This window comes from Vigna angularis, chromosome 4 (assembly GCF_016808095.1).
Source record: "Vigna angularis cultivar LongXiaoDou No.4 chromosome 4, ASM1680809v1, whole genome shotgun sequence".
NCBI classification, from domain to species: Eukaryota; Viridiplantae; Streptophyta; class Magnoliopsida; order Fabales; family Fabaceae; genus Vigna; species Vigna angularis.
In genome coordinates this window covers 19,264,001-19,289,365 of record NC_068973.1, presented here as the reverse complement: position 1 = coordinate 19,289,365, position 25,365 = coordinate 19,264,001, and the positions used below count along the sequence as shown (strand labels likewise).

Sequence of the window (25,365 nt, the reverse complement as noted above, 5' to 3'; positions counted from 1 at the left end):
ATTTTTGAATGAAATAGGAAAAACATAAGGAGACACACATCTCTGTGTGGAGGAGACTTGCTCGGTGTTATGAGTTTTGTTTTATCTGGCGTGTTTTTTGTTAGTGTTTTCTGGCTTATTTAGACAAGGGCAGATCTAAGACAGGTATGAACTAAAATGTATATAGACAAAAATTATTTGAACTGTCCATTCATAAGAATTTATTATACAAGACAGGATGAAAATAAAATGATTAACAAACAATGAGACATGAAAGATAAGACAGGACGAACAAGAAAGATGATGAAGAAAAAAGAAACAAAGAATGAAAAAAACAAAGCACCAGGGGAGTATATAAATACCGGTGTATATAGAGAGGTGTGGTGAGCATTAATCTCATATTTCAAAATGAAATTGGACGATTAGAATTAGAACAATGCAGCAATATAAATTATGATCAATAATAGAAAGAAACAAGTGGAGGATAGAACCTTCAAACAACAACCACAGGATGAACAATCACCGCAAAGGGAACCAATCATGTTTGATATTGTTCTTCTTCTTGTTCCTCACTCATTGTAACTGCCAACACTTTCTGCTCAAGACTCAACACTCACTCCTCTATGGCCATGGCCACCCTCTCCTTCCCCATTTTCCCCACAACCACCGCCTTCAGGTTCAAAGCATCCGCCGTAGTCGCCACCCCCTCCACCAAGGTCGTTCCCGCCGTCATTGTCGGCGGCGGAAGAGTGGGGCAGGCCCTGCAGGACATGGGCAGCGGCCAAGACCTCCTCGTTCGCCGCGGAGAGGCCGTACCACTGAACTTTGAAGGCCCCATTTTGGTGTGCACGAGAAACGATGATCTTGAAACCGTACTTCAATCCACTCCTTCTTCCAGATGGGATGGTGAGTTTCTCACTGTGCCATGCATTGTGGGTTGAATTTGAGTTGATGGACTTTGTTAGGAGTTGAAAGATCGATTGAACAGAGAGTCTCTGGGATTAACTTTCACGTGATTATATAGCTAACATATATTCGGGTTTCTCATCTTACTCAATGTGGGATTCCTAGAACTTTTGGTGGTAATGATTTGGTGTTGTTTTTTCAGATTTGGTGTTTTTCCAGAACGGAATGATGGAGCCGTGGCTTCAGACCAAAGGCTTGAATGATGCAAACCAGGTGTTGGCTTATTTTGCAGTGTCGAAAATTGGAGAGGCCCCTGTTGATGGCACCACTGATACCAATCCTGAAGGCCTCACTGCTGCATATGGCAAGTGGGCTTCTGTTATTGCTGCAAGGTTAAATGCTGGAGGCCTCTCTTGCAAGGTATGCATACTACTCCTGAAATTAGATAACTGTCTGATGAATCCTTGAATTTTGTTCATGATATATACAACATACTGTCATTTAAACGTCTGATAATATAACATTTGTATGTCTGAAAACCAGGTTCTTGACAAGAATGATTTTCAAAAGCAGATGCTAGAGAAGCTTATATGGATTTGCTCTGTAATGCTTGTTGGAGCACGTCATGGAGGGGTTTCTGTAGGTGTTGTGGAAAAGGAATTCCGCACCGAAGTAAGTATGATTTGCAATTGGCATATTCTCAAAACTAATCTGCTAATTCTGTCAATCAATAACATTTTTATTACAAGACAAAATCTATCAGCATGTGCACGGTTAGATTAAACTTTGTAGTTAAAAGGATGCTTCATGGTTGGTGATTACAATCATTACCATATGCATAAGATTTCTTTTTTTGGATCTTGAAGAGGTGTCTAAGTAGGTAAAAGTGACTATGGCTGAGTTTTTGGTGAAATAAACTTTTGTATAGATTTTTTTATTTTATCAAACAGTTTAAGCTAATATGAGTGATGTATTCAGTACTAAGAAATAACACCGAGTGAAGTTTGCACTTTCAGTTGTCCAGCCTTATAGCAGAACTGGCATCAGCAGCAGCAAGTGAAAAAGGGTTAACATTTGAAGAAGCAATGGAAGAACGGTTATGTGCATATTCAAGAGCTGTGGCCCACTTTCCCACAGCAGTTAAGGAGGTAAATGATAAATTAGTGCAATAAATATCTGATTCAGAAGATAACGTTGATATATAAATTATTATGTTGGTTATAATTGCAGTTCAAATGGAGGAATGGTTGGTTTTATTCTCTCTCTGAGAAGGCCACTGCCCAAGGCAACCCAGACCCATGCCCTTTGCATTCCCAATGGCTAAAAGAGTTGAGAATTGTTTGAATTTAGCTTCAACTCTAGTGTCTTGTGTGTGCTTTGTGGTGTCAAGAAATATTTGATACCTTTGCTTATTGATGTTCGTTTTATAAATAATCATTGAGCATCTACTGATAATTACTACCATAATTACTTATTATATACAATTTGTCTCACTTGTTCTTACATGAACATATCAATGTAATTAAGAAAATAAAATATCTTCTTATTCACATGTCTGTGGGTCATCTGTTCAAGAGTTATTTATAGTTTGCTCACTTCACTATTAAGGGTGTTCTGGAAAAAATAAAAATTCCATAAGCATTTTTGTAAGAAGAAAAAAATAAATTATTTTTTCATATAAGTTAAAAATTTAGATTTGGAAAAGCTAATATTAACTCTGGAAGCTCTAGATTTGACCAACAATTCAGAATCATTATTATCCAAATGCTCTCATCTGTTCTATATAATTGGTTATTGTTTCTTTCAAACATGTCCTAGGCATAGACAAGATGTGACCCTAAGTTATAAACTATTTTGTTGGTTAATGCTTCGGAATTCATAAGTTAAGATTATAACTAGAGCTATCAAAAATTGGGTAATCCGGTCTATTATGGGTTAGTTAACCCAATAACAAGCTGAAAAAATTCAAATCTGACCCAATCCATCACAGATTGGTAGTTTAAACGGATTGGTTCAATAGTTCACTTAATTATAACTTTTTTTTAAAATAAAAAAATATATAATTTTTTTTATTTAATTCTAAATAAATTTCACTCTAAAATGATGTTTAAACTCCAAAGACAATTTAAAATAAAAAAAACAAATATTATACAATCCAAGCTTAATCCAAAAACAAGCATAAAAAGCGAATAAATAAGTTTTTAATATTGATAGAAAAAATAATATTATAGTCTTGAATAATATTAGAGTCTATTATAATATTGGAGTCTTGAATAGATTAATTATAATATTTTTCTTTCTTGAAACATCTTTTCTTTATCACATCTACAATATAATAAAAAAATGCTAACTAATAATATTGAAACACAAAATAATAAGATTGGAACTGAGATTGGTGAGACAACATTTCGCCAAATGGGATTTGTTTCTCGTGGTCGCGTGATCATTCACAAGGATGATGATCACCAAGATGATGACAATGACGATATGGACACCATATGGCTGACCTAGTCCAAGTTGTTGATCCTGCTGATGCTGGTCCTTCTCAAATGCCTTCCTCTTTCTCACTAACTATGGAGGAGCATTTTGCAAACCTATCTAAACAAATGGAGGATAAGCGTCTTGCTCAACAAGCTCACTTTGAACCGATATATGAGTGGCAACAAAATCATGAAGAATATGTGATCGACCAGTTCAATGACCTTAATACTCGTCTTGGAAACATTGAAAATCACTTTAATCTTCAACCTCCAGACAGACCACCCAATCCTGAGTTTTAGATTTAGGATTTTATGTTAGTATGCTTTGATGATTGTTTGTTTTGACTCTGTGTTTTATGTTCTTCTTTATGAAAAATGTTACCTTTCTTTTCATGAATAAAATGATCTCTTATTTTAGTGCATACATTGTTTAATTGAGGGGGAGCTCATATTAAGGGGGAGCATTTTTTTTTCATTCATCTTTTTGCTTATGATCAAAAGGGGGAGAAGTAGTGCAGTTACTGCTAACTTTCTTGTTGTCTATCAGCTTGTATTTTTTGCAGACTAACCAAAGTTGCTTTTAAACAAGTATTTTTTATCATCATCAAAAAGGGGGAGATTGTTACCAATGAGGAGCATTGGTAAATTTGAAGATAAATGATTTTGATGATGCTGCAAGAAGATAGACTTGAAGAAGTTGTTAAAATTATTTTAAAAGCACTTTGTAGAATATAAATGTATTAGGAAAGTCTTTGAATATGTAATACTTAGAAAATCTCGTATCTTTAGTTAAGTTACGCATTTAATCGATTATATGAAGCTATAATCGATTATCATGAGCACTCTTGAAAAAGCATTTCGCTCTGGAATAATCGATTATTCCTTAAAATAATCGATTATCAACTGGTCCTGATGAGAATTGCACAAGTCTCTGGAATAACCGATTGTTCCTCAGGATAATCGATTATCACTTTCTGAAAACCCTGTAATGGACTTAAATAATCGATTATCACTAACAATAATCGATTATCAGTGGGAGTTGTAATATGTCTTTTCTAACTCAGACCAATTGCCTATATATAGTTGTTCCAAAACCCTTAGTGGGTTAACTCTGAGCTTTTGAGAATACAGTTTGTCTGAGAAAGTTCTAAAAAGCTAGTTCAAGTGCTTTGCATGGTCTCGTGAATAGGAGAAGCTCGTGCTTTGTGGGTCAAAGGTCGGAGCGGTTCTCTTCGAGTTGGCAAGGCTGTCATCTTCCGGTTCGTGTGTCAAAGGAAGACTTTTTTCGCACTATTCCAGCTCGTTGGTCGAAGGAGAGTGTAGATTTCTGCTTCCAGTTCGTTGGTCGAAGGAAGTTCTCTTCCGGTTCGTTCATCGAAGGAAGGTTTTATCTTTCTATTTTATTCACTCCATTGTAAATATGTGAAACTAATTTTTAGTGAAAAACGTAATAACTTTTTATAGTGATTAATAACTGGACGTAGATTCATTTGAATCGAACCAGGATAACAATTCTGTGTTGAATTTTTCTACTCTCTACCATCTTTACATTTTATGCACATCAACTGTTTGATAAATTTTCTCTAAGAAAATTGATTTTCTAAAACGGACCATCTTAATATGAATTTGACCGAACACGCTTTCCGCTATCTATATTTCATTATGCTGCACGACTCTATAACGGTACCGATTGTTCCAACAAACTTCACATCCTCAAATTAGAATGTTTAGGTACTTATCCTCTTCAAACCGAATGTGATTATGCTATTGGAAGACATCTTGACGCTCAAGTTAGTCAAATGCGTTAGATATTAGTAGATACGATAATTAATAAACGTAATTAATGAACTTTGTAGAATGTATTATTTATATTATTGTTTGTGGGCATTTATCTGGATGGGCATGGATCACGTGGTATAATTGTTTGTTAATCTTGCTTTGACCATTTTCTTCTTAACTTACTTATAATTTATCAATATCAGCAGTCTCATCAGTATGGTTCCTTCCTGGCCAAATAGATGTCAGCTCAGGTGGTCGAATGTACTTGGAGGGGGTAGTAGATTTATTACCATGGCATACATATATACTCTACACTTTTTCCAATTAGATAGCGAAAAATCTATCCATGACTCACTGATAGGTTGCTCTAGCATTCTTGAGGCCAAAGGGCATGATCTTGTAATAATAATTGGCCCTTTCTACGATGAAAGTGGTATTTAATGTATATGCTTGAGTCGTGGGGATTTGATTATATCTCTAATATGCATCCAAAATAAATTAGCATATTGTGATCAGTAGCTCCATCTAATAGTCGGCCTATGCTAGGTAAGGGATAAGCATCCTTTGGACAGGTTTTGTTAAGATCCATATTATGAGGCCAACTTGCAAGCGCTTTTTGGTTTCGGCCTTGGTGGCAAGCCTCCTTCCTTCTCCCAACTTCCTTTTCTTTTACGATATTAGTGTAGCCTCTTTAAATATGGATAACATGTAGGGATGGCAAAAATGTCAATGTTTGTGGGTATCCATGGATAAAATTTGTGATAGATAGTTGGTACCTGCGGGTAGGTACCCATGGATAGCGAGTATTTCAAGACCTAGTTAGAAATAGGTTGAGTGTGAGTATTATACTACCCGTACCAGCAAGCATTCATTACGTGCAAAAAATAAAAATAAAAATTTAATATATATTTCATTATGTTAAATTTAATTAAGTTTAAAATTAATTTATATTTTATCAAGTTAAATTTAATTAAAATTAAATTTTAATTTATATTATATTTTGTTTTTTGTAATTTTATTTTAAAAATTTAATTTTATTTTAAATATCCGCGAGTATCCACGAGTATCCTGAGTTTTAAAATAGCCGCGAATATTTTTTAAATGGGTATCCGCACGGGTAGCGACCGATAGCGAGTGGATTTTTTTTCTTGCGGGTCGAGTAGCATGTAGGCATTATTCATGTCTGACCGGACCCGTTGTCATCCCTACATGTGAGAAGTTTTGTAGAAAAGCATCTTATAACAAGAAGTTATTCTTGGGTCGACTCTTAGAAGGTCAGTTGTTGTCCATGCAAATAAATGGACACTATCAGTAAAGACTTGCCCTCAGAACTTGGTTTCCCCATTAGTTCCATCTTGGCATCGTTGTCTAGCCTAAGGTCGAGGTCTTCTCCTTCTATGGTTATGCTGACTACACTTGCTCTCTCAACAATCTTAGTATTAAGTTGTGGGAATGTAGCACTCTCATGTTGTTTTTTGGTCTTCGTGGATCGTGATTATAACACCTAACAATGAAGAGAATTTCATGGCCAAGTGGGGAGTTGACACAATTGCCCCAAACAAGTTGAGCGATGGTCATCCCAATAGGATGTTGTAAGACGTATTTGCGTCTACTACCAGATACTAGATAGGTATGGTCTTTGTTAGCTCTCTCTCCCCAAAGGTGGTGTGTAGGTCGATATATCTGCTGGTACTAACCCTTTCTCTAAAGAATCTAAATATGGGCTCGTCATATGAGGTCATAGCCTCCTCTGGTAGCTACTTTTTATATGTCTTCCAATATAGTATATCTACTAAACTACCTTGATCTATCAAAGTCTTCTTAATAACGAAGTTTTCAATCTCCATTATGATGACCATGGGGTCATCTTGTTCAAGGTCTGCACCTTGGAAGTTGGCGTCCTTGAAGAAATAAGAGACATCCTCTTTCTCCTAAATGTTCTAGATATGATGTTGACGGACTAATTAGTGTACCTCGTAGAATGTGTTATGCATAATATTGTTTATGGACCCTTACCTAGATCGGTCTAGGCCACGTGGCCTAATTACCTGTTAATTTTTCTTTAACCCTTCTTCTTAACTTAATCATAATTTATCAATATTAGTAGTTTGGATGGTATGTTCCTTCTAGGCTGAATTCGTACTTGGACAAATACAATAACCATACTGAAAGGTTGAGGTGTGTTCGGTCATGTACAATTCAAATAGGATTAGGAAATTTAAAATTTGTCTAAAATTGCGCTAACTAGTATTTAAAACCTTAACTTTAAATCTTACTTGAAACAAAACATGTATAAAGTTATGTTCTTTATTAATGTAAGACAACATTGTTTATCTGTAATGGTATTTAAACCTAAGTTGATGGATTGGGTCCAATCGATGGACTCATCACAAGGAGCATGGTTAGGAAGATCCAAAAAGGCTGGGAAGATAAGACAATAGATACAAGGATCCACCATCTCTTTTGTTGGAAAGCGTAAAGCTCATTCGACGTTAGCCACCTCGCCTAGTGCATGTGGTTAGCACCAAGCATTGCTCAAAGATCTGGAAGATCCCTTGATGCATTTAACACGTTTCTTTTGCAAGTTTTCCCTTTTTGCACATGTAGCACGTCATGTGGCATCTGATCGTGTATCAAGGCTAATCATCAACCTAGTAGTTGCCATAAAGCATCGGGATCACTATAAAACCATGTTCATCACTTGTAATAGAGACTTTTGATTAATGAATTGTATTTATGTTGAGAATACTCCAAAGCCAATTCCTTTTTTTGGGAGTCAAGGCTCGAGAGTCTAAAAGGATCTCCTCTAGCCATCTTCCAATCATCGAGAGCCACCCTCCATTATCCATACTTACCTTGCTGCACATCCACCAATACACATCATTCGCCATCTCAAATATTAGAATTTAATTTCTTGGTATTAGATTGGTTCAATGGTCTATTTAAGCAATCCTTATATTAGTCAACCCTTAAAACTGATATAATTGGAATAAAAACATATTCATATAATAACCAATTTAATAACATCATACTTCAAATTTTAGATTTTTACCAATACACAAACAATCACAAAGTTTCAATTACATTTCATTAAAGCAAAATACACATACTAGTTATTAACCAATTGAACGTCGACATAATATATTACAATTCATCTAATACTATTTAATTCACTCAATTGCACATATCATATGTAGATTAGAACTTGAATAGAATAAAAATAATAAGCTTCCCTTACTTTGAGTAAAAACCCTTGAATCAAATGTTGTTTCTAAAGCTTTAATTCTCATAAGATACTCTAACTACATAAAGAACCCCTGTTAAAGATCAAAACACATCCTCATGATCACAAACAAACAAAAATTTACGTCGAATTATTTTGAATCACATGGATACATCATAGGGCTACACACAATAACAAAATAGACACTAACTAAAAAAATGAGCAAAAGTGAATTTACTCTATTTAGAATTTTTATTTGTTGGATGAGTAGATCTCTGTGTAAAGATCCCTCCTACGTTTTTTAATATTCAAATAAATAAAAAATGAAGTCAAAGATATAGAAGAAAGACAAATAGAATTTTTTAGAAAAAAATACTAAAGAGATGATAAATTTTTATAAAATGAAATTCAATTAATAAAAATTCCATTTATATAGTATAACTTTTTAAATAATAAAATAATTGAGTATCATCTTTTAAAAATCACTACTAATCTTTACTATTTTCTTAGTCTTTACCGTTTACAAATATATAAGAAAAATAAATGTAATTTACTAAAATCATAAAGAAAATAAATGTCTATTTAAAAAGTAATAAAATGCGATTATAATTTTATTGAAAACATAAAAGAAATACATATATAATTTAAAATTATAAGAAAAATATAATTCTCATTTAGCATGACGTAACATAGTAAATCCTTTTTCTTTCCTATAATATGGTTGTTGTTAACCATATAATTGAAGAGAAGGTTTAAAAAACACTGAAGGGAAACCATCTTCAAAATATTTTTGATAACTTTTTAGTTTATTATATTTATAATGAAAAAATTATTACTGAATAGTATATAAATTAATTTTTGGAAAAAAAATGAAGAAATTCAAATGCCCTAATTTGGACATTCAAGACTGGTGTAAATGACTATAATTTGCAAACTCAAAGGTGTAGTTGGTGTGTCAATGAGGAAGAGAAGGATCTGTTTGTAATTTTCATTATTAATTGCTGGCCTTGATGAAAATGATTGACCTAAGCTATTGCAATTTAATGCAAGTCATTATTAATATTTTTATCATATTAGTTTTTTTTGCCCTATATATTTTACACAAAAGAACTGTTTGTTATATATACCATCTAGGAAGGGAGAAAGTTTAATATCAAATATGCGGCTACTTTTATTATTTGGTTTAATAACTATTTTGGTCCCTCGATTTGTAGGGTGTGTTCAAAGTTGTCCTCCTTTTTTTAAAAGTTCACAACCGTCCTATATTTTGTAAAAACAGTTTAAGTGGATCCTTTTTGCTTACAGCGTTAAAAAACTAACGGCAGGTTGCTCTCCTGGCAAAAATTAAACGACCTGTCTAATTAGTTGGTAAGCTCAGCCAATAAGACATTGGCACATGACAGTCCCCTTTTCACTCAAAAACTTTATCACACTTATTCATCTTCTTCAATCGCATGCTGCTTCCCAAACCCTAATCCCATTTTCCCTTTTTTGTGTTCAATGTTGAGGTTCTGAGATCAGAGAAATGAACTTCATTTTTTAAGCTTTATATGTAGCTTTAGTTCAGAAATAATTTAACCGATTTTTATTTGTTTACTCAATTTTGTTTTACTGGGATAAAAAACCTCACTATCTTCTAATCCCAGTGTATCACCCTTGCCGTAAACCAACATCGTTGTCGCCCCGTGCGCCTCCGCTCTCTCCACTACTACACTGCGCCCCATCTCCCTACCCTTCCACATTGATAGCTGACGGCTTGAGCTGAATCCGAAAACGTCGAGAAATATGGATTTGCTCGAGATGAAGACCGGGAAGCAGCGGAAGAAACAGACGTAGTCAAGAACCCTAGTATTTGGATTCGAGGATGAACAGCGAGGAACAAACCAGAGATTCGAGGTTTGTTCGGTTGAAAACCTAGGGTTTGATGCGGAAGCGGTTTGAGCGATGGAGAAGTGATTTTAGTCGGTGAGAAAGGATCTAATCGGTGGAGAATGGTCGTGAAGCAGAGATGAATATGTGATTCGGTGGATTTGGCAGACGTGAAGGTTTTGAGATTCTGAAGTAAAGAATCTCTCGGAGGCTTGTTGATGAGGATGAGGTTTGTGGTTGAAGAGCTTTCGAGAGAGAAAACGTAGGTGCGGACGCGAATTGATGATATGGAAGCTATGCTGATGGAATCTCGTGAAGGAACGGCACGCGTGGCAGTAGACCTGATGCAAGCCACGAGGAAGCTATCAATTGGTGAGAGTGGCGTGAGATGGATGCTATGGAGGAGAGAGAATCTGATAATGGAAAATGAGAGAATAATAAGTGAGATGGAAGGTGGCTAGAGGAGATCCTTTGGGATTCTCTAACTTGACTTTCAAGGGAATTAAATTCTGGAGTTCTCTCAACAGAAAGTTTAATTCAATATTCTCAAAAGTGTCTTACAAGAGGTGATGACATGTCTATATATAGGACCAAAAGTCCCTCCTATTCAGCACATGCCTAACACCTTTTACACATGCTTTTAATAAAAGTAAAAGAAATACTACACTAAACTAATTGGGCTTGGGCCCGCGTATCACACATGATCACCACGCACTCGCTCACGTTCACTCCCATCGCACCCAGGGCGCGGTAGAGGAGTGTGGTGTAGGTAGCCATGTTGGTGAGGGCATCAAAACAATTTCAATCAATACAATCTTTACTCATATACGAGAAAGAGAAGAGTATTACAAGATCTGGAAATATACAGTGGCACAAGATCTGAGGAAATACAGTATTACAAGATCTGAAAATATACAGTGACACAAGTTCCCTTTTCCAAATTTAAATTCAATCTCAACCTCGCTTTAATTGTGTGCCATTGAGATGAACTGAAACTATATCAGATTAACAAAAAAGGAAAGTCAGGGAGGACCGCTTCCACTCTGGCAATTGCAGCTCTGCCTGCGTTTATGTCTCTCTCCTCCCTCAACCCTTCCTTGTGCCTCTTCTCTTTCACATGTTTGTCTCCTAATACCTCTTAACTAAATTTGAAAATTAAGTAAATAATTTCCTTTTAAAAGGTAGTTTTGTTCGGACGAGGTGAGGTGCAGGGTGTGGGCGCAGAGGTAGGAAGAAATGGTGGAGTTTGAGGAAGTGGAGAGAGAAAGTTTTTCCACTAGATAAAGGTTTTTAGAGGAGGAGAAGGAAGAAGCTGCAGAAGAGTACGGGAAATGCAAAGCAATGCCACATAATAAGAAATTGTACAGCTCATTCAGGTTTCGTCAGGTAGACAACTCTGTTGTTAATTTTTTTAACGCCGTAAGCAAAAAGGACTAATGTGAACCGTTTTTGCAAAATATAGGACGATTGTAAACTTTTGAAAAAAGGAAGGACAACTTTGAACACACACTATAAACCGAGGGACCAAAATAGGTATTAAACCTTATTATTTCTTTTATAAATACGCTATTATATAAAATATTTTTTATGATAAATTAAATTTTGTAAAAAGTCTATGAGTAATCACTTTTACTAAAAGTCAGTTTTTTATTTCAAAATTAAAAACTTGATATAATTTTTTTTTCATTTTTTGCGCTCACACTATGCAAATATAATGAATCTTAAAAAGATATTCTTCAATACATTTTTTAGCATACACTTATTAATTAAATAATTAGAATTCATTAAAATACAAAAAGAAAACAATTTTATTCACTACATAAATTATCTGTTAAGGACAACTAAATTCTAGAAAACGTTATTAGGGTAGATAACAAATTCTCTTTTAAATTTTTTTTTCTAAATTTCTAATCCAATGCAATTGCACGTTTAAGATTTAAATCCAAAACTGATAATTAGATTGAAGAAAAAAACTTAACTTTAAACGTAAGTATTAAGGAACTGAGATTACTTAAATAAACGAAGAGGTGGAAGTGTAGCAAACTCTAGTATGGTATGTAGTTTCGCAGTGGAGTTGGTGCATTTGTGATGGATTCGGGTGCATACGCATAGACTAATATAATTTGATAGCATTCCACTAAATTATAAAATAATAATATATATACATTATTTGGACGCTATTATTTTATTATGAAATTTTGAGAAATTTAAGGTTAATTTTTTCAATTTATAAGTTTTCAAAAAAAGTAATTTCCTTTCTTACCTTTTCAGTAATAATTTTTTGTAGGTCAACATATCTAAATCTCAATAATATATTGTACTGCTATCATTATTTTATTATTATACAATTCGTACTTTGGTAGTATAATTCCGTGTATTCACCCGCAACTGCACCACCTTTTGGTTATGTATCCATTCACATTAATTATTTTATTTTTCTAAAAGTTAACAAAGCTGTTTAAAAACGTATGGCAGTCACGTTTCAGATCTGACTCTATATCAATTCCCGCTTGTGGACGGATGTGATATTTCGAACTTGAAGGAGTACGACATTTGAAAACTCCACAACCCATATGATTCAGGAATCTTAAAATGTTTAAATTGCAGATTTTTTTTTATTGATGTCGAGTTAAATAACAGTTACTTATATTATTTTATTGTTTGAGGCAAATAAAATTTTCAATTGATAAATCATAACAAATTTGAAAATAGGAGAAATATTACATTTTTAAAATTATTTTTTCAGTTTTGTTTTGTCAAATATCGGTCTTAATGTCCCGTACTCTTTGTCGGTGGGGGTGAACGTTAAAAATCAGTTCATTTAAAGCGCCGATTTTGCATGACGGGTTTCACCCATTATTCTCCTATTTGTATATTCAACCCATGTTATCGTGTTATTTCTAAAATAATATTTCTAATGTAAATTTAAGTATTATCTGAAATATATCAAAATCTATAAAATAAGAAAAAAAATATCAAATTAAAATCGAAACTTACTAAAATATGTTATGTTTAATATTGAATAAAAAATATATTAGTTGTATTAGAAAATATATTCGAACTAAAGCGAAGATAAATGAATTCATTTTAAAATTATTTAAATACTTGTGTTAGAGAGAATGATCTCTTGTTTGTTTAGTGGACTTGCTTCTTACACTATAGGTTTGTTTCCTATATATGTTATAGTACGAAGCTCTGGTCAAAGCACGCAAAAAATCAAGTTTTGAATGTTAATTAGGTCAAGTTTTGGCTGTCGAACCACAACCTCCTTATGTATTTTTATATGATTTATATACATAAGAGTGCCTTCATCGATACTTTACTCACCATATCAAGAATAATAGGAAAAATAAATTTCAAATATAAAAAAGATGAATACATCTTAGTCTTGTATAAGAACATATGAAAATTTAATTATCATGAAATATTGTTTGATTTTCTCTTTACATATTGACTTTTGCTTTTTGTGGAGACTTAATACACGAGTATTCATAATGCTATTTATTTTGAATTTAGAAACAAATAAATAAATTATAAGTTATTTAATTTAAGGATTTGATATGTTTTTGATTTCTTAACATCTATAAATATCGGTTTTACAATTTTGTTGTATAATTTTTGTTATATATATATATATATATATATATATATATATATATATATATATATATATATATATATATATATATATATATATATATATATATATATATATATATATATATATATACCAGATCTTATACGTTTTAAACGACATTCTAATAGTATATCATGATGAAAATTTTTCATTATCTAATCCATTAACTAAATATTTGTTCTTTTAATAAGTTGAAACTTTTTACCAACAAAATACTGAAATAAAATATAAAATAATGATAATTATCTATTACAACAATAAAAAAATAAAGATAGTCTTAGTAGAAAATAAACGTTTACCTATACAAAATAATTAGATTCTTTAATTCATTATAACTATTTTCATTAAATATTGACAATGCAAATAAAATTTTAAGGAGTCAAGTACAAATAAAGTTTTAAAGAGTCAAATACAAATAATAAAAATTAAAAATAAAATATTAACTTACTCAAAATAAAAATAACTATTTAATCTATTTCTATTTTATATCAACAAAATAAAGTAATATTGTATCTAAATAAATGAAAAATCAAAATTACTCATTCTTATTCTATTTCTGTCAAAATCAAAATCAATAGTACTTGATCCAAACTAATAAAATAACACTCAAATAAAATTATTAATAAATTCTAAAATTTAAGTTTATCCTAATAATACTATTTTAATTTTTTATATTTTGGTAATTTTCTTTTTCATTCTAACATTTTTCTCTTCTAATCATAAAAACTCTTTTTTCGTTTTATTCATATACTAAGTGTTCTAAATATATTAAGTATTCAAGATACTTCTCAATTATAAATTTCCAGGGATGAAGAAAATATTAAGTTTTTTTTTCTCATATACATATCTTATATACAATATGATATATAATTGATTTTAGTCAATTTCAAAATATAAAACAACTAAGCTAATTGTGAAAAAAAATCAAAAGAATTTCAATTTTAATTTATTAGCAACTTTTGTTATTCTTTTGATTGAAATGTAAAAAAGTTATTATAATGTTATCTTTCCGATGATCATATTTGTTGTAACTAAGGCTTTGTTATTTTGTAGGAATATGGGAGGTGATGTGAGAAGGTGATTTGAATGAATTTGAGTTGATTTGAGGGTAATTTTTTTGTTGTTTTTTTTTTTTGGATTTGTGGGTAATTGACAGTGGATTTGGAAGTAAAGTTTGTGAGAATTAGTGTAGGATTTGATTAATGTAACAGATTTAAAAAATTAGTTTAATTGATAGAAATTAAAGATTACCAAAATACCCATAGTTATTAAAATAATATAAAATGATAATTGTTAATGTTATATTTAATTGTAAAAATGTTTATAAAGAGTAAAAAATTAAAAATAATTATTAAAATTATTTTTTAAAATGTAAAAAAATTGTAATTTAATAAATTAAAATAATTATTTTTAATCATGAGAGGAATTGTAAAAAAAATTAAAATAATTATTTTTATAAGGCAGCATATTAAAGTAAAATTTTAATTCTTGTAATTTTTATATCATATTTTAATTCTTATAATAATTAAAATACTAATAATGTAATAATATTACTACTCTATTCACCGTAACAACAATATTCACAGTAACAACAATTCTTATAATAATTAAAATACTAATAATGTAATAATATTACTACTCTATTCACAGTAACAACAATATTCACAGTAACAACAATGTAATAATAATTTGCTATCAACATAATAAAAAACGAGGTCCATGTGTTGATGAGAGAAGAGCTACACATAGCAACTCACATCTCCCTCTATGCAATTGAAAATTTTCATTCCCCAGGACTCTTGTTGCACTAACCAACAGGGATTTGAATATGAAAATTCTATCTTCAATTTTGCGGCTTTCACCAATGCAGCAACGAAAGTCGAAGTGGGGGTGGTGAAATTTCTATTGGGTTCCAAATTTGGGTTCAAAGTTGATAAATTTCAGTGGTTTTTGTTGGTGGGGGTGGGGAAACTATGGTGTTGTCGGCTTCGCCATGTTCCTTGGCGAGAAGCTCGTTGGAGCAGATGTTGGATTCACTTCGGCGGAGGGACAAGGAGGAAAAGAAGAAGGATGCGCCACCGACCTTGCCTTCGACGCCGACCTCGCGTAAGGCTTCCTCCGGCACGACGGTCGCTGTCGAACGATTTTAATGAGGAGAAGTAGTGAGCGCTGTGTCGTGCTGGAGAACAGAGTTGCTTCTAATGAGGAGAGTGAAGTGAAGGAGATGGATTTGGGGCAGAAAAGGAGAAAGTGTGGGTTTGGGAGCAAGAGGTTGAAGAAGGATGTGGAGTCTCCTTATATGTCAATTTCTTCCAGTTCATCTGGGAAGGTTTGGGAATTGGATGGTGATGATCTCTCTTCTTCGTCTTTTTCACCCTCTTCACGTTGAACTCGTTCTCTGCTTCGTCTTCTTCATCTTTAATGTCTTTCATCTTCATCCTCAACCTCCATTCTTCTTAACAGTGAACCGATTATATTAAGTATAAAAAATCATTTGAGAATTATTTTGAGTTATAGGGGCATTTAAGAGAATTTTCATTCCATCCCTCCAAATCTCACCACAACCGCGGGTGAGTGAACAGTACAAGTATATCGCATTTCACCGCAAATCTGTCCGTGCATTTCACTTCAACCGAATGCGTAATGAGCTTAATTCCTCACTCGCAAAACTGTGTGAACAGTTAAATCGCTTCAAACGAACACAGCGTAAGAGATATGGAGATCCACAACATTTATAGTATTCCTATTTATTAGGTATATAATTTCTATTTGTAATTAATTATTAGGTACAAATTGAGAATTTGAAATCCCTCATTATTTCATATCTTGATTTTAATTATTATTACTTTTGTTTAAAAGGAAGGAGTTTACCTAGGATGTAATCCTATAATCAATCTTGATTTACCTTTTTTATGGCATTTAATAATGTAATAATTTTGTATTAACTATGTTGTAGAAATTATGAAAGATTTGCTTAGTATTTATTTACTAGACATTTATTATTACTTTAAACTAACATGGGCAGGGGTCAATAAAAGAAGTGGACATATTTCCTATCTGACCAACTACATAAGTAGGGGTCAATAATTAAAGACATTAATATTATATCAGTACAAATCACAATCTATACACTAACTGAGCATTATATTGACACAAAAATGTTTGATAACTAATATTTTTCTGAAATGATCCTTCCAACTTCTTCTATTTTTATTCAAAATTAGTTTGACTTGAAGATTAACAAGTAAACTTTTTCTATCTCCTTTCCATATGGCGACCAGGGAAAAGCATTGTTCCTCACTTGTGCGGTCAAAATTTAAATATTATTCAAAATTTCTTATTATCGACATTGCATGAAGGACCACTTACAGGTTATATTGAGCTAGAAAGATTGGTTCAGTTTGTAGCTTGAGGACAAAGTGAATTTGGAAGCAGCTGGGAATGTAATAACAAAATCAGTGGATGAGTCTATTCAGGAAATTGGTGAACAAAGATCCAAAAAATAAAATGTTATGACCCATTATTAGTAGATCCTGCATGGTTAATTATGAGGTTAAAAATTAGAAAACAATTAATTAAGGGTATAATTAATTGCCTTGTTTTTCATTGGACATGTGAAAAACAAAATTAACTTCATGAAACCTCATGGGACCACAATTATATTTGGTTGGTTAAACTAAACCTTTCATAAGAAAATCATTCAATAAAATGCAGTAAATGGTCATTAAATGATGCCCTTTTATGGATTTTGATTAACATCTCTCTCACCATCCTCCTTTTGTTTTCATCATAAATTAATAAAAATGATAAATACATATTAGGTAGAATACTAAAGAAAAAAATTTAAATTGATGCTAATCACATTTACTCTATGATTATGTTATGTCTGATAGTGAAGCCAGTAAATTTAGGTGATGTTCGCACAAGAGTTAAAAGTCAGAAAATTGTTGCTGCATTGTTCCTAAATTTTAGTCACCCACTCAGATCTCGTTTATCTTGCAGCATTTCTACGCGGCACTGCTATGCTTCCACACTCAGCGCGTGCTCTTATTCCACACTCTTTAGTTATTTCAAAGTTTTTTTTTTTCATTTCTTTAATTAGTATTTTATAAATTCTAAAAAATCTCACTCTCCTTTCCCAAATATGATTTATTTATTTATTAATTAATCAGTAATTGATTTCGTCGGCAAATTCTAAAGGAAATAAATAAATAAAATTAGGCATCGTCATTTGGCAGCAGCGACCAGCTACTTAACTCTCTCTTCACTCTGCTATTTAATTCACTCATTCGCCGTAAGCTTTCATTTAACACTTCTCTGCTCTTCCCTTCTCTTCACATCCCTCTCTCTCCGCAAACGTGATGAACAGATAGAATTTCAGATCTGCTTTTCTTTTCACTCAGATCGCGTTAACCTTTTCGCCTACTGTGTGTTCCGGTTCACGCGGAACGCGTTTTTGTCCGCCGAATCAAACCGACCTTATCTTCTTTCAGTGCTCGCTCGGTGCTGATTCACTCGGGCGGAATCTTGTTCGGCGTAAGTTTCGTGCCGCGGTTCTACTTTTGTTAGATCCGTGTGATTGCTGTTTATTTGAATCGATTTTTCTTGCCTATGCGCTTAGAACATGTCTTCAGTTAAAAATATAAAGCGTTTATTATATATCGAACTCGACGGCCATTTAATGCTTGTTTTTGTTTAACGGACTCGAAGTTAGCTTAATGCATTCAATGCTCCTTACATGTGCTCGTGGTTGAATACTCATGCTTCAATGTGTTGAATGTGTGGTAGTAGGTATCTTATTTTGTTTAGTGTGTTCTGTTGGTCATGGATCTTACTGGTTCGTATCATCTCATGCAAAAGATTCGAGTTGTTCTCTCAATTTTCAAGTGTGAAAACGTTACTATCGTCATGTTTCTTGCTTCGGTTTTATAATCTTGGCTCAGTTTGGTATAGTTTTCTTCTCCTTTGGTAGGTTTTATTGATTGGGTTTTGGGTTTGTTTTTATTTTAATATGGAATGAATTTTATATTTTCAAGATACTAAATGCGTGTATTTTTTTTTATTTATTTATTGCTTTCTCAGTTTCTTTATCTGAGGAAGTATTGTCTGTGATTTTGTTTACTAGTCTTGCACAGGCACTTTGGTGTAGCTCTTTGTGAGTGGTGTTTAACTCTTGTTTTGTTCTTGATCAGGTGTGAGTCATCTGTGAATTCCGTCGGACAAGATGGCTTTAGGGAAATATACTAGAGTAGATGGTAGAAGATCATCGAGTTGGTGTTCCACGGTGACAGTTGTCGTGTTTGTGGCGCTGTGCTTGGTTGGGGTTTGGATGATGACATCATCTTCAGTTATCCCTGTGCATAACGGAGACGAGGCTCACGAGACCAAGAATGAAGTGAAGGAACAAACGGATATTAAAGAAGAGGCTGCCAACGAGGTCGGGAATAGCAATACTAGGCAGTTTGAAGATAATCAGGGTGATTTGCCTGAGGATGCAACCAAAGGAGATATCAATGTATCCTCTGAAGACAATTCTAACTTGTCAGAAAAACAAGATGAGAAGTTTGAGGAAAATCCTGTAGAAAGGTCTTCTGAAGACTCAAAGACGGAAGATAAGTCGTCCGAAACGGAAAAGAAGGATAGGAAAACTGATGATGAAGGTTCCAATACAGAAAATGAATCAAACTCAGAATCTGCCGAAAATAACGAAGACAGTGACGAGACTTCCACTAAGGATTCTGATTCTAATGAGAGTGAAAATAAATTTGAATCAGATGACAACAAGAAGTCTGATACAGATGAGAGTGAGAAGCAATCTGATAACTCTGACGAGACAACAGATAGTAGGATAGAGGAGAAGGTGGAAGATAGTGATAACAAAGAATCTGATGAGAACTCTAGTTTGAAGAATACAAATGATAATACTAAACAGCAGAGTTCAAATGAGGTATTCCCTTCTGGGGCTCAGTCAGAGCTTCAGGATGAAAGTACGACAGAAACTGGGTCTTGGTCAACTCAGGCAGCAGAGTCTAAGAATGAAAAGGAGTCTCAAGAATCGTCCAAGCCAGCTGGATACAATTGGAAGCTTTGCAATGTCTCTGCCGGTCCTGATTTTATCCCATGCCTTGACAACTGGAAAGCTATTAGGAATCTCCGAAGTACTAAGCACTATGAACATCGAGAAAGGCACTGTCCAGAAGAGCCTCCTACCTGTGTTGTTCCTGTTCCGGATGGATATAAACGCTCAATTGAGTGGCCTAGAAGCAGAGAGAAGGTAGAAACAAACTTAAATCTTGTTCATTACCAGTGTCTGTCTGACCATTTACCCGTCCATTAAATATTAAGTTTTTATCCTGCAGATATGGTATCACAATGTTCCACACACCAAGCTTGCTCAAGTTAAGGGCCATCAGAATTGGGTGAAAGTTACTGGAGAGTACCTTACTTTTCCTGGCGGTGGAACCCAATTTAAACACGGGGCACTTCATTATATTGACTTCATACAAGAGGTAAAATGAACAGACATACGTATATACATGACTTTGAAGTTTGACTTTAATTTGTTGCTTTTTAATATTGTGCCCTGAAATATGTAGATATGTATGTATGACTTTTGCTGCATGTTCCTTAAATTGAAATTATTTGTTATTTCAGAATTGCAGTACCAACCAATCATATTTTATCTTTGAGCAAATTTTCATCCAAGATTTTTTATTTTACATTTTCTAAATACTTATATCTTTGTCTCTCCAATTGCCTTATTCTAATACAATTTTAGAAATTAAACAAAAAAGAGTAAGGGAGAATCAGGATACTGTTGCTGTACGTCCCACAAATCTCTGAGCTTATATGCTTTAGTATTTATGATGCATTTAAACATTTTGAACCATATAAAGACAGCTCGATCCCTAATTTTTCCGGAGCCTGAAATGGGATAAACATTTCACAACTATAATAATGTCATGACAACTCTTAAAATCTTGTAAATCTAAGCTTATGGGAGACATCTCATAGGCAACCGGTGGAAATCTTACACTCAGACATGATTCATGTACCTTGACGTGTCACAATTGTGATTTTTTTCATCCTCTAGCAAAAGGTTAGGTTAGTTGTTGTAATCAAATTGGTTGGAATTGCACATAGGATCCACACCATGAAAGAAACAAATAGTAAGCAAGATACAAAAAAATGGCAGTCTGAGTGTATGGTAATGGCATTTTAGTTTTGATGGAATTAACAGTTCTGCCATGACCTTATGTTCCAACGACCCACAGATAAAATCAAGTTACACAGGATGATAAATCTGACCACCACTTTGATATCTAGACAGGACCAGTCCAATCATCCAGGAAATTATTCTAATGTGGTTCTTTAGGAGACAACCACAACACGACACAGATATAGCTATACATTTGATGCTTCAACCTATATTCTTTATCAATTGTAGAAGTTATCCTATATAGTATAAATATGATGAGAAGTCCTCATGCTTTCATCCTAAAATTTGTCTTGGTTTTAATAGTTTGTTTACTTGATTTTATTGAGCATTTCATCTAATAGGGCTTTTGTTATATAGACTGTACCTGACATTGCTTGGGGCAAACGCACACGAGTTATACTGGATGTTGGATGTGGTGTAGCCAGCTTCGGAGGTTTCCTCTTTGAAAGAGATGTACTGGCAATGTCATTAGCTCCCAAGGATGAACATGAAGCTCAGGTACAATTCGCACTTGAACGGGGGATTCCTGCTATATCTGCTGTGATGGGTACAAAGAGGCTTCCCTTCCCTGGGAAAGTATTTGATGTAGTCCATTGTGCACGATGTAGAGTTCCGTGGCATATAGAAGGTATTTCGTTTGCATAACTTTTATTTTGGTCATATGATGAATTCATGATATAGTATTTTTTGAAATCATATTCATTTTAGGCATTTTTAGATTACCATAGAACATATATCTATTCATGTAAATATATGAGTGCATTTACAATATTTGAGTAGTGTATTTACATTATATACACACACACACTTTCCAATAATTATTATTGTTGAACTGCAGGTGGTAAACTTCTTTTGGAGCTGAATAGAGTATTGCGACCTGGTGGCTTTTTTGTATGGTCCGCTACTCCTATCTATCAGAAGCTCCCTGAAGATGTTGAAATATGGAATGGTAAGTTAGAGTTATGTCTGACATTCTTGTGTACTTTTATGTGTTTTAATCCTGACATGTTATGAGCTTATTTGCAGCCATGAAGGCACTTACAAAAGCAATATGCTGGGAACTTGTTTCAATTAGCAAGGATCAAGTAAATGGAGTAGGTGTAGCTGTATACAAGAAGCCAAGTTCTAATGAGTGTTACGAGCAACGTTCAAAAAATGAGCCTCCGCTGTGTCTAGACTCTGATGATCCTAATGCAACATGGTATTTCTTCATTTATGGACTCTTTTCCAGCCATAACAGTATATTTTTTTGTGCCTGCTAAGTTTCGATAATATTGTAGTATTATAACATAAACATATGCAGTCTAATATTTTCGGTGTGACAGGAACGTTAAATTGAAAGCTTGCATACACAAAGCGCCAGTTAGTTCGACGGAACGAGGATCAAAATTGCCAGCGAAGTGGCCAGCCAGACTGACCAAAGTTCCTTATTGGTTGTTGAGTTCCCAAGTTGGAGTTTATGGAAAGCCAGCGCCTGAAGATTTCACTTCTGATTATGAACACTGGAAACGCGTAGTGTCTAAGTCTTATCTAAATGGCTTGGGAATTCAATGGTCCAATATTCGCAATGTCATGGATATGAGATCTATCTATGGAGGGTGAGCTAAAGTCACTGTCGAATGTTAATCATTAGTTATATTCACCTGCTAATATGTTATTCGTTTTACATCTTTCCCCATTTCTGGTTTCCAGATTTGCTGCAGCTTTGAAAGATTTGAATGTTTGGGTCATGAATGTGGTTTCAATAGACTCTCCAGACACCCTTCCAATTATTTATGAACGAGGTCTTTTCGGTATATATCATGATTGGTGTGAATCATTTAGCACCTATCCTAGAACCTACGATCTCCTCCATGCCGATCATCTGTTTTCAAGTCTTAAGAAAAGGTGCAAATGCTACTATGTTTCAAAATTTTCTTGTTCTTTTTACGAGGCTCTTCTCTAATTATTAATTTAACGTTACTACTTAAAATTTAGTAACAGTGACTTAGCCATAAATCTTAGTTTTATATGTTAGAGTGGTGTTGCTAATGCTTGTCGGTCACACAGGTGTAATTTGGCTGCTGTAGTGGCTGAGGCTGATCGGATTCTTAGGCCGGAAGGAAAACTTATTGTTCGTGACAGTGTTGAGATCATAGAAGAGCTGGAGAGCATGCTAAGGTCTCTGCAGTGGAAGGTTCGCATGACTTACTCCAAGGATAAGGAGGGCTTGTTATGCGTGCAGAAGTCCATGTGGCGACCAAAGGAACAGGAGAAACTTGAGTATGCTATCATTTAAGCATGGACGAGATTACAAAATTCTTGGGTTTTTTGGCCTCAAAATTCTTACGTAAACTCTACTTCCACTACGAGTCATGTATCATGTTAGTTTAGGAGTCTATGTATTTTTCATTGTATTAATTTTGATATCTCCTACTTAGTTAGGTGTCCTTTGTTGTAACACGGTGCCATAGCGTGAAGGAAATTTTATCACATTCTTGCAAATGTAGAGGCTATTGGCTTTATAATTATAAGCGTGTAATAGTTGAGTATTTGGATTCTTCACTTCACCCGAAATGAAATGTAATGTTGTATTTGGGAATGAAAAAAAGAAAAGCTATATTACTCTCCAACGATATTTGATAGTGCATTATTATTATTGTTCATTAATAATTATGAATATAATTCTTTTATGGGAGAGATTTTGATATATCAGTAATTGACATTCTCAATTACTATAAATATAATTTACAATAAGGCTATCATTGGTGACAGCTACTAGCTGTATATAGATTATAGAAACAGCCAGCATTTGATATTCAAGATGGCTACCCGATAGATAGGGGCCCCATACCCAAATGAACCCTTCTTTGAAAGCGAAATGTATCTGTCCTTTCCACGTCTGAATAACATCATATCTCTAAAAAAGTTCATTATTATGTCATATAAGAAATCAAGGATATTGACGGGAACATCTCGATTATAACAAGCACATCTCAACCATGTTGAGTTTCTAGAGGTCAATGCGACCAAAACATAGGGATTAAGATGGATTAGTAAAATCCTAAATTGCTGAAGAAAAGGATATTGCTAGATAACATTAACATTGTACACGTGATAGTTATTATGTATTTATCTTTTAGCATTTATTATTGTTTCGTACACATATCTAACTTAAACGTTAGAGTGTCTTTGTACAAATATCATCCTAAGCGGATGTTAGAGAGATCTTACTTGAACACATCTCTGATTGCATTAGTGAATAGAAGAACTGTTAATAGGGGAGCTATGTGAAAGCTAAACCCAAACCTTTGTGTTTTTGATGATGACAACAACAGAAATGTTTCAATAAGTTTCTTGCATAACAACTGAAATGTATGCAAAATTGCATTTACGTGTTTGTTCGTGATTGAACTGTTTGGTTTGCATACTTACTGTGGTTATACATGAGTTTATATATGTGGTATGCATATTCATAATTTTGAATGATAAAACTTTTTGCACAATGCATGTCTAAATGAAGTATCAACTACAATGTTTATGTAATCAGTTAGATTCATCAGATGCTAATGAATGCTTAATTGTGACAAACTGCAAGTTTTAACCGATTACATTATATGTTTAATCGATTAAAACTCGTGTCTTTACTTATACCTGATTGCTAAGTGCTTTCAGAAGAAAAAAATTTCAAATTTGCTTAAGTACCATACTTAACCGATTACACGATTTTCTTAATCGGTTAAATGTCGTTCACACTGAAAATTGTTTTCATGATAAGTCTTAACTAACATAAAAGTCACATTTTGAATTGTTTTGACTTATGTTAATTATGCAATCGATTACATTAAATGCGTAATCTGTTAAATCTGTTTTAATGTAATTTTGGTATAACAATGATAATTGCTTAACCGATTACATTAGTATTGTAATCGATTAATATGAGTCATACTTGAGAAAAACTATATATTGACTCATAACTCTGTGTATTGATAACTTTTGATCATTTGATCTTTAATATCTGACAAAGATAGTTGAGATAAGATTTTGTAAGTTTACTCATTCTCCAAGAATCAAGAAGCGTTAAGTTTGGAAGATTCAAAGGATTCTTGAAGGATTTTCTGTGTGCTTTCGTTTGCTGATCATCATTCGCACTCTGAGGTGTTCTGAATCAAATCAGTGTTGATTTTGCAATCTATGGATTGTGGTTTCCCTGTTGCCCGTGGCCAGGAAAAGAACGTGAGGTTCTAGTTTCTTTGAGAGGTATCTCAGGTTTCTGCAGAAAGAGGATTGTTCT

The 25,365-nt window shown here is 33.5% G+C and overlaps 2 protein-coding genes across 2 annotated transcripts; both read left to right on the top strand.

The window, feature by feature from the left end:
- The first annotated feature begins 431 nt into the window (after positions 1-431).
- LOC108330997 (uncharacterized) lies at positions 432-2,435 on the top strand. Its single transcript, XM_017565600.2, has 5 exons — positions 432-885; positions 1,088-1,305; positions 1,429-1,557; positions 1,902-2,033; positions 2,116-2,435. Exons 1-5 carry the CDS (start codon positions 603-605, stop codon positions 2,227-2,229), a joined length of 876 nt encoding a protein of 291 aa, XP_017421089.1. The 5' UTR covers positions 432-602; the 3' UTR covers positions 2,230-2,435.
- A 15,669-nt stretch (positions 2,436-18,104) lies between these two features.
- On the top strand, positions 18,105-23,704 carry LOC108331636 (probable methyltransferase PMT26). Its single transcript, XM_017566455.2, has 9 exons — positions 18,105-18,409; positions 19,066-20,147; positions 20,233-20,382; positions 21,450-21,720; positions 21,931-22,041; positions 22,119-22,293; positions 22,418-22,690; positions 22,785-22,979; positions 23,142-23,704. The coding sequence occupies exons 2-9, from the start codon at positions 19,098-19,100 to the stop codon at positions 23,368-23,370; spliced, it is 2,454 nt and encodes an 817-aa protein (XP_017421944.1). The 5' UTR covers positions 18,105-18,409; positions 19,066-19,097; the 3' UTR covers positions 23,371-23,704.
- The last annotated feature ends 1,661 nt before the right edge of the window (positions 23,705-25,365 follow it).

Coding starts and splice junctions, on each gene's coding strand:
- LOC108331636 (XM_017566455.2), top strand. CDS start 19,098: ATGGCTTTAGGGAAATATACTAGAGTAGATGGTAGAAGATCATCGAGT. Junction 20,148..20,232: donor GGCCTAGAAGCAGAGAGAAG/GTAGAAACAAAC, acceptor TTTATCCTGCAG/ATATGGTATCACAATGTTCC. Junction 22,042..22,118: donor AGATGTTGAAATATGGAATG/GTAAGTTAGAGT, acceptor GCTTATTTGCAG/CCATGAAGGCACTTACAAAA.
- LOC108330997 (XM_017565600.2), top strand. CDS start 603: ATGGCCATGGCCACCCTCTCCTTCCCCATTTTCCCCACAACCACCGCC. Junction 886..1,087: donor TCCTTCTTCCAGATGGGATG/GTGAGTTTCTCA, acceptor TTGTTTTTTCAG/ATTTGGTGTTTTTCCAGAAC. Junction 1,306..1,428: donor CTGGAGGCCTCTCTTGCAAG/GTATGCATACTA, acceptor TCTGAAAACCAG/GTTCTTGACAAGAATGATTT.